Genomic DNA, 13,560 nt, shown 5'->3' with positions numbered 1-13,560 from the left:
AAAGCCAGAGACTCCCTCTCATTTGTCTCTGTTTTCCCAGAGGTCTGTGAAAAGTTGACCTCTGGGACATGGAAAGTTGGTGCAGCAGAAGGCTGCTTGGTAAAGGGCCGAGACGGGCGCGCATCAGCGACGCTGTACTGCGTGCCCACCGAGACGAGAGGCCGCCCGGCCTTCCGGCGCGCTGAGTCAGCGTAGGATGCTCCGCAGATTAGCGAGAGCTCCTTCCGCGCTTCTGACAATGGTATGTTTTCTCTTACTTTGATCTGTATTCCTTTTTTCTCATTTTGAAATGCCTGACATGTCAGTGAGGACGCGGCGTGGGGCCCTTGACAGCTGAGACATTCTGCTCGAGTGGCACTGTAGCTATCAGTTGTGTGCTCATGATCACTGCACTTCGCAAGGGTAAGTTTTCAGCGGCATGTTTTAGATCCGTTGTGGAAGCATCTTCTCAGGTTTTGTACGCAGGGACGGATTTTACAGTGAATGAATTCTGCTTTCACAGCATCTGGTAGACAGGAACTCAAAAATGTCAGGATGATATTGGTGTCATCATCTCTTCACCGTTGCGCCTTATCGTGATGCGGTGAAAGGTAATGGCATCTTTATCCCGGAAGCCTTCAAGCAGGTCTGAATCTGTTTCGCGGATGAGATCGCGTTCGGATATGGCACCTTGTACAGTGTTCTGGCTGCGGGGGAAAGGGGGGGGGTGATGGACACCAGGGGGTGAGCGAATTGTTTTTGCTTGAATAAGATGTCTGAGCATACTTTGTGACACTTAGACAAGAAGGTCACCGGATGCGAGTTTTCTTGCAGTATAGTTTTTGCCTATCATTTTATCGAGGGTCCTAGCAGTAACAAACACAGACATTCCGACCACCGGGTCATCTACAAGAAAGTGGATGATCAGTAAACGAGGAAAATGCTGACAGCCAGGTAAGGTTCTTGCTAAACTTATCAGTGCAGTTCCTTTTCAGGGACCAATCAGGTTTTTTTTTCGAAGAATTGCTGATGCAACATGGGTATACTGATGGTTCGTGAAATGTCGCCTGTGTGTCGCCGTATTATTCACAGGAAGGTCCCGGAACCCCCCGACTGGCCTGAGCTTGACCATGGCCCCGACCGCCGCCGTTCCTAGTTTCTACCCTTCACCTTAAAATCTTTCACCACGGTGAGGATTACAGGAATCTTATTTCCTTCAAAACGTCATTAAACTGCCCACACGCGTAACTCCCTCGTCAGCAACAATGCTTGACCTGTTAATTGTCAGCAAGTCGACTGTACTTATATCGGCAGGAGTCATTGAGAGCACCCTCACTGACAATCTTCCAGTTTACGCAATTTGTACTTATGATGTCACACAAACTAACCCTAGCATGAAAATACAAAAGAAAATGCAGTATATTAATTGTGACACGTTAGATACTTTCAGAAGAGCTGTTATCAAGTTTGACTGGGGGCCTGTACTGAAATATAGAAATGCTGATGAAGCATTCCATTTTTTCTTAGAACAGTTCATTTTAATTTGTAGAGAATGTTTTCCATACAAGATGGTTAAAGCAGCTGAAAAGGCTCGCAAGCCCTGGGTCACGGCCCATATTCTTAAAATGATTTCAAAGAAAAACAAACTGTATCAGAAATTCCTTAAAAGTCGCGACTCAGAAGACTTCTTAGTCTTCAAACTACATCGGAATAAACTAAATGCTGTCCTAAAGAAAGCGAAAAATTTCTATCACATCAACCTATTTTATGGCATCAAAGATCAGAAGATCGTTTGAAAAAGATTAAACACACTGTTGTGTAAGGAGCAGTCTAATGTGCCTAGCAGTTTAATTATTGATAACGAAACATTTACCGGTAAAGGTGTTCTCAATAATTACAGGCCTATATCTATTTTGCCAATATTTTCCAAGGGCTTAGAGCGAATAATTTTTGTACGCCTGTCTGATTTCCTTCGAAAATATAATGTCATTACAATGAAACAGTTCGGATTTAGGCAGCACTCATCTACAGAACTGGCACTGCTCCGACAAAAAGAATTCATTCTCACGAACATCGAGAACAAAATGATCACTTTAGGAATATTTGTAGACTTCTCAAAAGCCTTTGACCGAATAAATAATACTACCCTTCTCTTAAAACTTTCTGCATACGGTATTAGGGATAAGATGCTTAATTTAATATCCAATTATCTCAGTAACCGCGAACAGTTTCTCACTGTTGATAATTTTCACTCTGCTTACAGGCCTCTTAAACATGGAGTTCCCCAGGAAAGCTTACTGGGTCCGCTGCTATTCAATATATGTATTAACGATCTAATAAATATGGATAAAAAAGTTGAATATGTAATGTATGCAGACGACACCACTTGCTTTTTAACTGGCTCAGACGTAAATGGCTTAGTGGCAAAAGGAAATGAAGTCTTGGATAAACTGCATCTGTGGTCTATCAAAAATTCTCTCTGAGTTAACTCAAGTAAAAAAAAAGCTGTATTTTTCAGAGCCAAAAACACGAATTATAACATAGAAAATCCTCTGAGATTGGGGGTGAATGACATAAAAATAGCTAAGGTAGTCAAATCCCTGGGTGTTTACTTTAATGAATACATGCTGTGGGATGCTCATATTGAGCATTTACAGACCAAGTTGTCTCGTACAGTCGGAATTCTTAGAAAACTCCAATATATGCTACCTGAGAAAACCAAGCTTCTTTTGTATAACGCACTGTTCGAATCCAATATAAAATATTGTAACTTAATCTGGGGCAGCACTACAGCCACCAATAGAAACAAGCTGTTAAAGGTACAAAAAACCGCGCTGAAAGCAATAGCAAATGTGCCTTCTTTTTCGTCTTCTGGGCCTTTATACTCAAAATATAATATAATTAAAGTTTCCTCGTTTTATGATTTGCGCCTCCTCCAACTGTACAAATCCTTGTCCGAACGTCGAATGCCGTTCTTAGAAGAAACTATCAATTTACGCGAAAATACGCGCTCCCATCTAACTCGCCATTATGAAGTTTGGTATGTTCCACGTCCTCGCACTAATTACAGATTTCAAACACTAAATTACGCCTTACCTGCTTTGCTTAATCAATTTCGCCTACCCAGCTCTTCCGTTCGTTTACCTTCGAACCAGCAGATGAAAACTTATTTTTATAATATTTGCTAGCCTTGCCTTTGCGATGCCTTGATTGCTCTTTGTGTTGGAATGTGTTTGCTTTAAAATGCCTTTTCTTTTTGTATGTGATGTAAGATATATTATGTTGATTGCTTTTCCGGTTGCGGATAAACCGCACATTCTTATTTTCTCGATTTCTTTTTTGCTATGTTCAAATTGTGAACTAAGTGCTTTGTATGTTTGTATGTATGTTTTATATGATTTCATTATCCTTGCCGCCGATGTAGTTCAGGGGAAGGGAACGTTGTCAAGCCCGAATATTGCGGCTTTTTTTCCCTCCTCCTCAGCCATGTGACTTTCCTTACATGTCTGGAATAAAGTTGACTTGACTTGGTATAGGGGCTAAGGGTCAGTGGCGACGCCAAGCAGCAAACTAGCTAGCCTTGTTACAAGGCCCTACCGGGAAAGGTATATTCGCTGCATACTGGTTCAAATACTCAGCCATTAACATGGCTTACAGTGAAGCATGGTTTCACCTTTTAATCCTTATACACCCACCCACAACCAAGCATATTTAGAACAGAACATCTCCTTAGCGTTACCGTCTTCTGTGTTACTTGTTTTCAAATCACTTTTGCAGTATCAGCTGGTCATTATAACGCCACATGACACAAACCTAACTTCGCTAAGATCCTCGGATAAGTCCAGACCTGAGCTGTTCTTTTTATTCTCTCAAACTATTCTTGAAGTTCCAGTGTCACCGCACTAAAGGTGAATCTGAAAATTTCTTTGTCTCGTGCACAAACTGCAGCTTTTTTTACTCTTTACCGTGACATAACCAACTAGTCTGTTCTAACTCGTGGTTCCTTCTAAACAACCCGCACAAGCACCGTTGTGCCTCAGTCAGATTATGCCACTGCATTTCAAGATTCCCTTTAGTTTGCGTTTCGACCGTGTAAAATCACTCCAATGTGCTATTTTGAATAACTGACCAATAGTTTAAAGCACGCAATCGTAGCTATTTTAAAAATGGGATTATCCCAGTTTTAATGAAGGACAGCTGTTAGTAGAACAGTGTGGCGAGCGGCTACTTGGTACGACATTATAAAAACGATAACTGCGCAAAAAGAACGCGTAAAGAGTCTGCGCTTATCCCGTGATCATGTTCTCTCTTTTTCCGTACCTTTTTGAGCAGTTCTTGTTTTTATAAGGTTTTTAGAAGCCTGCACTGCAGCCTGGCTTGTTCAAGTCACTGTGATTGTCCTAATCGAGAATTCGCAACAAGAATCGCGTCGTCGCCCTGAAATCGCTATTGTAGGTTTGGGGGCAACATACCTTTTCAGTAAGTTTTAAAGCACAGTACCCTTAGGAACCGCGATCAAAATCTCTGAAGGATACGTAGCAGAAACAATCTCGTGTGCTCGCTTCGGTTGCGATCACTGCAACGAATGCAACTAGCTACACAAAGCTAAATACATTTCAGCATTCGAGAAAACACCGCGTGCGTACTGAGCTTTCACGGATGCACTTCCGCTGCCCTGACGGAAACAATTTCACTACGCGGACAATTGTCACTGTGCTGTTCCGCTTATGCACGTAAATTCACCGTGAGCAGTTGTTACCCGTCGTTGCTCATGGTGATTAAAACTCATTAAAATTTTAGCAAGTCGGAATCTTTTAAAGTGCGCAAGGAGGGGCGAGCTTTCGAGCACCTCTCCCCTGAGGTCATGTGACCAAAGTAGGTCTGGGTGGTGAAGGCAGTGCAGAGGCTGCTGGAACAAACTCCCTCGGTCTTGTCCAGGGGGCAGGTACTCGTGACCGAGTTAGGCCTGGCCATATGCGGAGTTAGCGTGGCCGTTCTATGGCGGGGTAAGGAGGCGGACGGGGGGGGGGGGGGGGGATGGGCGCAGGTATTACCTGTAAGCAGCGGACCAGGGGTTGTCCTCTGAATTTTGACACTTTGTAGATCTGCTCTCGTCTCTTACAACTCATCCCATCAGCAGCCCATGAGCTTGTTCAGCTGTGACATCACGACTGACGAAGAGTGCACAGCAGTTAACAAGGACCAGTTACAGCGGAGATGGAAAGAAAAAGGAACAATAAGACGCCTAAGGGCTGCGCTGTTCGAATTTCTTTTCATCATGTTTTTACTTGGGTAGTAGTAGCGTAAGCACTTTCCCGTCCTCCATGATTCATTCTAAGATGGCTCTAACGTCTTTTTCTTGCCATCCAGGTAAAAACGCGATGAAAAAAATCGAGCAGCGAAGCGCGTAGGTGCCGAGTTCGATTCACTTTTCATCGCGATTGTGGATCATGCAAAAGCTTATAAATAAGTACTTCCCATGAAAGGCAATAAAAAGGTGGCATCGGTACGCCTGAAGTGAAGGGACACATGCCTTAAGCGAACGCACACAAAATGCACATCGGCGGCTGTCGATTGTTTACTCGGCGTGTTTCCTGCAATGTGAGCAGCCATGCTAAACAAATGTGATGGCCACATCAAGCCGAAAGTGCATTGAAAAAATATTTGATAGACACCTGCACGTCAAACATAAGCCGCCTACCAGAGTCATGGCATTCAGTCCAACTTGATCACTAGGCCACTGGGTCACATCGATGGACGTAAGCGTGTAGCTGCTCTGCAGAACCGTGGCCAACTTTTGCAAAACCAGTGTGTCTCCTTCGTCGGCCAGGGCCAGCTTCAGGCTATGCAGACGCTGACTTCGCGCAACCCAGTCGCAAAGCACTTGCGCGTCTTCCTCGCTCACAGAGAGCCCTGCGAGGACGCGGAAGAACTTGGTCAATTTTTGAAAGAGCACCAAGGAATATTTAACCGCAGTTAGACTGCCACTCAGTTAAACGCTTAGGGGTACTACAAATTAGCTGAAAAAAGTCGCAAACCTCAAAACAAATGCGCTAATAAACGAAGATAGAAGGAAGAGGAAAAGGAAAATCAAACTCACGCAGTGCACATTTTTTAGTGGGAAATGGTGCGCCGTTTTCTCAGGTATTAATGGGCAATTTTCGTCGCATTAATAGGGACAAGAACTGCGATTAAGATATGCGTTCATGCTCCCTGCCTTGAAGACGGAGCCAGCGTTACAAGAAACTTGAGGGGAGACTTAAGCTCTCCTTGAAGGGTATTCCGCGATAGCATTTATAGGTTCCTTCACTTACCTGGGGTCCTCTTTCCTCATCGCTTCTCAGGCAGGGCAGTTCTCTACTTAACGTGCATAGATCGCGGAAGGTCGTAACTGGCACAGTGGTGCAATTGCTAAGCGAGGTACTATCGCGCTCACTATAACTTGCAACCCGCGAGCGTGTGGCTGCAGCGATTTCGGAAGAATGGTGGGGCCGACAAGCGGCGCGCCTGAAAGCTAAGTGGAAAGGATTCTGCTGTTCCATCAGCGAGGAGCATACCCCGCGTCCTCTCTTTGATTCTCACAGGCGCCGGCCGTCTAGCCTTGCACAGGTGTGGTTTTATGGTGGGGCCGACGCTTTATGCTAAGGCCGGTGGCGTAATTATGAGCTGAAGCAGTGAGCTACGAGAGCGAGCAGTCGCAGGAAGACCTGTAATTAATTCAGCGACATAAAACACCCCTGTACGAACAGTTCTATTTGTCAGAACGAAAAGTAAACAAATCAGGCGGAACGATGACCGTCGTTCGAAGAAAAGAAATAAAAACAGACTGAAGACGCCTAATAGCGGGTCATCCTTCCATGAGCGCTGATCATTTCACGCATCCTCGACGGAAGGGACGCATAGAGGGCATCAACGTAGCTCGTGTCCGCTCGGACAGCATGCCACGCTGCTTGGATGGCTATCCACAAGTCGTCGTGAGATGCGCTGTTGAGGCCTTGCTTGCATAATGTGCTCTTCATTCGACACCTGAAATGCTCAATAATATTAACGTTCGCACCCTTAGGGATCTATGAAGCTTGGGTACACCACGTTCCTGTAGCAATGTCTTGACCTGCCTTGCTGTGTGGATGGGAGATAGATCTTGCTAACAAACAGAAGTTTTCGTCGGGAAACGGGCCATCCAAGACATAAGGAATCGCTGTGCAGTTCAAGATCTCACAGTACTTTTCGCTGGTCAGGAAGCCTTCAATTCGGACCAATGGAACCAGTCCTTCCCCAGACATGATTCCCCATACGTTTGCAGCCGTCCTGCCGCTTGCAGCTACATCCTGAATATATTCTTGATCATAGCGAGCGTTGTCAGGCCGTGCCGTGTCTGGTCCCAGATGGTGGTGAAGGTCGACTCATCTGAAAAGACGACCGTTACCCAATGGTCAACACTCCAGCCACTGTGCTCACTGGCGAAATGAAGGCGGGCCGCTTTGTGTTGCTGCGTCAGTCGTGGCTTCTGCACAGCTAGCCAGTTCTTTAGATAGCCTTCGGCCAGCTGTCTCCTCACTGTGGAAATGGGAGCCGAAACCTTTGCAGCATCGGAGAAATCTTGCGCGGTGCCAAACGAGATAGCGTAAGCAGCCCCGATCAAAACTTCATCTTCTGTCGCTGTAGTTGCCCGCGGGCGTCGGTTATGTGGAGCACCTGAAATGCGGCATCCCTTTCGATATGCTTGCACGGTACGGTTGACTGTGTGTGCTGACCACCACGTCATATCTGCCATTCTGCGCTGAGTGTAGGACCTCAGGGAAAGTTCTGAGATCCGTATACTTTCGCTTTCCGGAACTCGAGCCGTATTTGCAACAGCAATGTGCACCGTTCCTCCAAAACCGGCTGAAACTGTCAAAACCGCTTCAGTAATACAGTGATTGAAGCGTGATTCGGGCCACGGTTTTATCGGGCATCACAGGTGAAAGTAAAAGGTGCGAAACAAAATCAACTGCGACATGCCCCTTGCATTCGTCACGCAAGCGCCGGCGATTGGATAACGCCATGGTACAGCAAAGACCAGACGGCACAGGGGAGAAGACTGAGTGGTGGAAGGGCAAAATTCTTTCCTTTTTGTTTTCAAGTGCGTCGCTTGTCGGCTCCACCATGCTTCTGGAGAGCGCTCCGGCCACGCTGCTCCAGGTTGCAAGTAATATTGAGCGCGATAGTACCACTGCCCATTCAGGTGACTTTCAAAAAGGCCACCTGTGGGGCTTGTCAGACCCAGGTTGCTGTGCCCTAGCAACCTCTCGAGACCAGTCGTCATTTCTCACGGTGAGCAGGTAGCACGACCCGGATTTTTCGCTCACATCTCCGACAACGTCGACATGGACAGTGCTGGATTTGCTGCAGAACGGCAGACTAATCGCTGTCGCGTTATTACACTCATGCTCTAACAATGTCCAAGAGATGCCTGGGTATGGTCCAGTTCGGTAAGCAGTAGATATGCGAATGAAGCACAAAACAAGGATATCTAAAGTGTACGACACTAAGCCTTCAGTTCAGCGGCGCTAATAAATTAGTGCTGGCTCACAATCGTGGCCGAGTCTAGCGTCATAGTCATTAAAACTTCCTGTTGGGCGAGTTGGTAGTTCATCTTGAAGTAGAAATGTTATAGCGCAAACAAAGACACGGACAAGAGAGACGAAACACACACACACCCACTAGGGTCTTAGACCAAAAAGTTGCCCTGACGGATCAGAGATAAGTTCCGCCGCCAAGCGATCCTAAATCTGCCTCGTGTGGTAGAAGCACAACATGTGGCCTTTTTCTTTCGCTTTGTCCCTGTGACTCTTGTCCATGCGACTCTTTGCCCACAGTGACGGAATTTGAAGGCGTAGCCTAGTTTACCAAGCCATGCAACCCTAGGAAGCCGAGCACCAGACCGGGGCATAGCTTGAACCCATTTTGAGAAAACCGGTGGGTACCCGGCCGGCGCCGGGAGTCGAATCCACCACCTCCAGAAGCCACAGCGGGTGCTCTACCACGAGGCCACAGATAGCGCGCGTGTGTGTGTTTCGTCTCTCTTGTCCGTGTCTTTTGTTTGCGCTATAACATTTCTAGCGTCATACTGTGGTCGCTGATGGCGGAGTCTCTTGCTTCGCATGTGTCTCGTGACTACTTTTGTCCATTTTCTCCCTGTTGTAAGCGCTTTTCGTGGGTTAGTAAATGACTGAGTTAGTGAGCGACTGAGTGAGGGAATGAGTGGCCAAGTGAGGGAATGAGTGGCTAAGTGAGGGGGTGAGTGGCTAAGTGAGGGATTGAGTGGCTGAGTGAATGGCAGCGACTGAGTAAATGACTGAGCGAGTGAGTGAATGACTGAGCGAGTGAGTGAATGACTGAGCGAGTGAGTGAATGACTGAGCGAGTGAGTGAATGACTGAGCGAGTGAGTGAATGTCTGAGCGAGTGAGTGAATGACTCAGCGGGTGATTAAATGTCTGAGCGAGTGATTAAATGACTGAGCGAGTGATTAAATGACTGAGCGAGTGATTAAATGACTGAGCGAGTGAGTGAATGACTGACCGAGCGAGTGAATGACTGAGCGAGCGAGTGAATGACTGAGCGAGCGAGTGAATGACTGAGCGAGTGAGTGAATGATTGAGCGAGTGAGTGAATGACTGAGCGAGTGAGTGAATGACTGAGCGAGTGAGTGAATGACTGAGCAAGTGAGTGTATGACTAAGCGAGTGAGTGAATGACTAGGCAAGTGAGTGAATGACTAGGCAAGTGAGTGAATCACTGAGCAAGTGAGTGAATGACTGAGCAAGTGAATGGATGACTGAGTGAGTGACAGTGGCTTACCGACTGAATGAGTGACTGAGTAAATGAGAGTGAGTGTCTGAGTGAGTAAATGAGAGAGTGAGTGCCTGAGTGAGTAAATGAGCGAGTGAGTGCTAAAGTGAGTAAATGAGCGAGTGAGAGACTGAGTGAGTGCCTGAGCGAGGTACTCAGTGAGTGAATCAGTGAGTGCCTGAGTGAATCCTGGAACCTTACCTTTCTGCGGTCGCTACAACGGACCTTTCCGATGCATTGCAGGGCTACAACGGACCTACAAAGGTCGGAAAGGTTCGTTGTAGCGGCCACAGAATGGCAAGTTCTCGTAGTAGCTTAGATTTGAAGAGGAAACGGAGGAAACTAGTGAAGCGAAAGGCTATTAACGAGTTAGCATCAAGAGGGAAAGTATATGAATTCAGGATTTCGCTGCAGAATAGATTTTCCGCTTTAATTGAAGAAGACGACTGTAATTTTGAAACAATGAACGATAACCTCACAGCTGTCGTTACGGAGTGTGCCGCAAAAGTAGATGGTAGGATGGTTCGACAGGATACCGGCAAGCTATCTCATTAGACTAAAGATCTGAATAAGAAACGCAAAACCTCAGGACGTCTAACTTCGAAGACAGAATAGAACTAGCAGAGCTATCGAAGTTAATAAATAAGATCAATGTAGCCGACTTAAGGAAGTTTAACATGGAGAAAATTGACCATGCTGTAAAGAACGGAGGTAGCCTAAAAGCAGTGCAGAGAAAACTGGGTATAGCTAAAATCCAGATGAATGCCCTAAGAGAAAAAAGAGGGCAATACCATTAGCAATATGGATATGATAGTTAAATGTTTTACACAAATATATACAGCAGCGAATGTAATCAGAACGTTACTGAGAAAGGCAGCCGAGCAAAGAAATGGGACATCCCGCCTGTAACGAAGGAGGTAATAAAGAAAGCCTTACCAGCAATGCAAAGCAGAAACGCAGCTGGTGAGGATCAAATAACAGCAGATTTGTTGAAGGACGGATGGGAGATTGCGCTAGAAAAAATTGCCACCTTGTATACGCAATGCCTTGTGACCTCGAGCGTACCAGGAGCTTGGAAGAACGCTAACATTATCTTAATTCATAAGAAAGGAGACGTCAAGGCTTGAAGAATTACAGAATATAGAGTGAGGTTGTAAAGGACAACCTCAAAAAGACAACCGCATGATAACATGCGGCTTGAAGAATTACAGACCGATTAGCTTACTGTCAATTGCCTACAAGGTATTTACTAAGGTAATCGCTATTAGAGTCACGAAAACCCTAGACTTCAATCAGCCAAATGATCAGGCAGGTTTTCATAAAGGATACTCGACAGTAGACCGTATTCGCGCTATCAACCAGGTCATAGAGAAATGCGCAGAACATAACCAACCCCTATACATAGCCTCCATTGATTACGAGAAAGCATTTGACTCAGTGGAGACCTCAGCTGTCATGCAGGCATTGCGGAATCTGGGTGTAGAATATTTTTATGTGAAAATATTGGAAGATATTTATAACAATTGCACAGCTACTATGGTTCTCCATAAAGTAAGCAATAAAGTTCCAATAAGGAAAGATGTCAGGCAGGGAGATGTGATCTCGCCAATGCTATTCACTGCCTGCTTACAGGAGGTATTCCGGGGCCTGAAATGGGAAAAGTTGGGGATAAGAGTTAATAAAGGATACCTGAGTAATTAGCGATTCGCTGATGACATTGCCTTGCTAGGTCACACAGGACATGAACTGCAAAAAAACAGGCACAGCAGAACGGTGGGGTTAGACATTAACATGCAGAAAACCAAAGTCATATTCAACAGTCTAGCAAGGGAACAGAAGTACGCAATTGGTAGCGAGGTGCTGGAAGTAGTAAGGGAATATGTCTACTTAGGGCAGGTAGAGACCGCTGATCCGGAACATGAGATGGAAATAACTAGAAGAATAAGAAGGGTGGAGCGCATATGGCAGGTTCTCTCATATCATGAATGGAAGTTTACTAATATAACTCGAGAAAGCTATACAACAGCTGTATCTTGCCGGTACTCACCTATGGGGCAGAAATGTGGAGACTAACAAAGAGGGTTCAGCTTATGTTAAGGACAACGCAGCGAGATATTGAAAGAAAAATGATAGGCGCAACGTTAAGAGATCTGAATCGGGCGGAGTGGGAGAGGGAACAAACGCGGGTTAATGAGCTCCTAGTAGAAATGAAGAGGAAGCAGTGGACTTGGGCAGAGGATGTAATGCGAAGCTAAGATGACCGGTGGTCCTCAAGGGTAAGTGAGTGGATTTCAAGAGAAGGCAAACGTAGCAGGGGGTGACAGAAAGTTAGGTTGGCAGATGAGATTAAGAAATTTGCGGGGATACGATGGCCGCAACTGGCAAAGGTTAGGGTTAATTAGAAATAGATGGGAGAGGCTTTTGCCATGCAGTGATAGTATTCAGATGATGATGATGAGTGAATCAGTGAGTGCCTGAGTGAATCAGTGAGTGCATCAGTGGGTGACTGAATGCATCAGTGAGTGACGGAATGCATCAGTGAGTGACGGAATGCATCAGTGAGTGACGGAATGCATCAGTGAGTGACGGAATGCATCAGTGAGTGACGGAATGCATCAGTGAGTGACGGAATGCATCAGTGAGTGACGGAATGCATCAGTGAGTGATGGAATGCATCAGTGAGTGACTGAATAAATCAGTGAGTGATGGAATGCATCAGTGAGTGACTGAATAAATCAGTGAGTGACGGAATGCATCAGTGAGTGACGGAATGCTTCAGTGAGTGACGGAATGCATCAGTGGGTGACGCAATGCATCAGTGAGTGACGGAATGCATCAGTGAGTGACGGAATGCATCAGTGAGTGACGGAATGCATCAGTGAGTGACGGAATGCATCAGTGAGTGACGGAATGCATCAGTGAGTGACGGAATGCATCAGTGAGTGACGGAATGCATCAGTGAGTGACTGAATGCATCAATGAGTGATTGAAAGGATCAGTGAGTGACTGAATAAATCAGTGAGTGACTGAATAAATCAGTGAGTGACTGAATGAGGGAAGGATTGAGAGACTGACTGACCCAATGAGTGAAAAATTGACTGACTGACGGAGTGAGTGAAAGAATGAGTGAAAGTGTCAGTGACTGACTGACAGAAAGAGTGAGTGATTGAGAGGGTGGGCGAGTGACTGCATGGGACAGTGGAAGAGTGAGTGAGTGACTCCGTGAGTGAGTGACTGACTGAGAGACTGAGTGAGTGAGAGACTGACTGAGAAATGGACAGATTGAGTGAGAGACTGACATAGTGAGTGAGAGATTGACCGAGTGAGTGACAGATTGACCGAGTGAGCGAGAGATTGACCGAGTGAGCAAGAGACTGACCGAGTGAGCAAGAGACTGACAGAGTGAGTGAGAGACTGACAGAGTGAGTGAGAGACTGACAGAGTGAGTGAGAGATTGACCGAGTGAGCAAGAGACTGACCGAGTGCGCAAGAGACTGACAGAGTGAGTGAGAGACTGACAGAGTGAGTGAGAGACTGACAGAGTGAGTGAGAGACTGACAGAGTGAGTGAGAGACTGACAGAGTGAGTGAGATACTCATTCACTGACAAAGATAGACTGACTGAGAGTGTGAGAGACGGACCGACGGACAGAGTGTGAGAGACTGATTGACTGACAGAATGTGAGAGACAGACTGACTGACACAGTGTGGGATACTGACTGACGGATAGTGTGAGACTGATTGACAGTGA

At 46.0% G+C, this 13,560-nt stretch overlaps 1 protein-coding gene across 1 annotated transcript in view; it reads right to left on the bottom strand.

Annotated features, from left to right (window-relative positions):
- LOC149367775 (uncharacterized) overlaps positions 1-13,560 on the bottom strand; it is a 123,270-nt gene that overhangs the window by 17,021 nt on the left and 92,689 nt on the right. The window contains exon 7 of the mRNA XM_089567414.1: positions 5,681-5,892. Within this exon, the coding sequence (XP_089423540.1) occupies positions 5,681-5,892 (212 nt within the window). The remainder of the gene's footprint in view (positions 1-5,680; positions 5,893-13,560) is intronic.

The sequence above is a fragment of the Amblyomma mixtum genome, chromosome 1 (assembly GCF_055824585.1).
Source record: "Amblyomma mixtum isolate Tamu chromosome 1, ASM5582458v1, whole genome shotgun sequence".
NCBI classification, from domain to species: domain Eukaryota; kingdom Metazoa; phylum Arthropoda; class Arachnida; order Ixodida; family Ixodidae; genus Amblyomma; species Amblyomma mixtum.
This window is presented reverse-complemented; position numbering and strand designations above follow the sequence as displayed.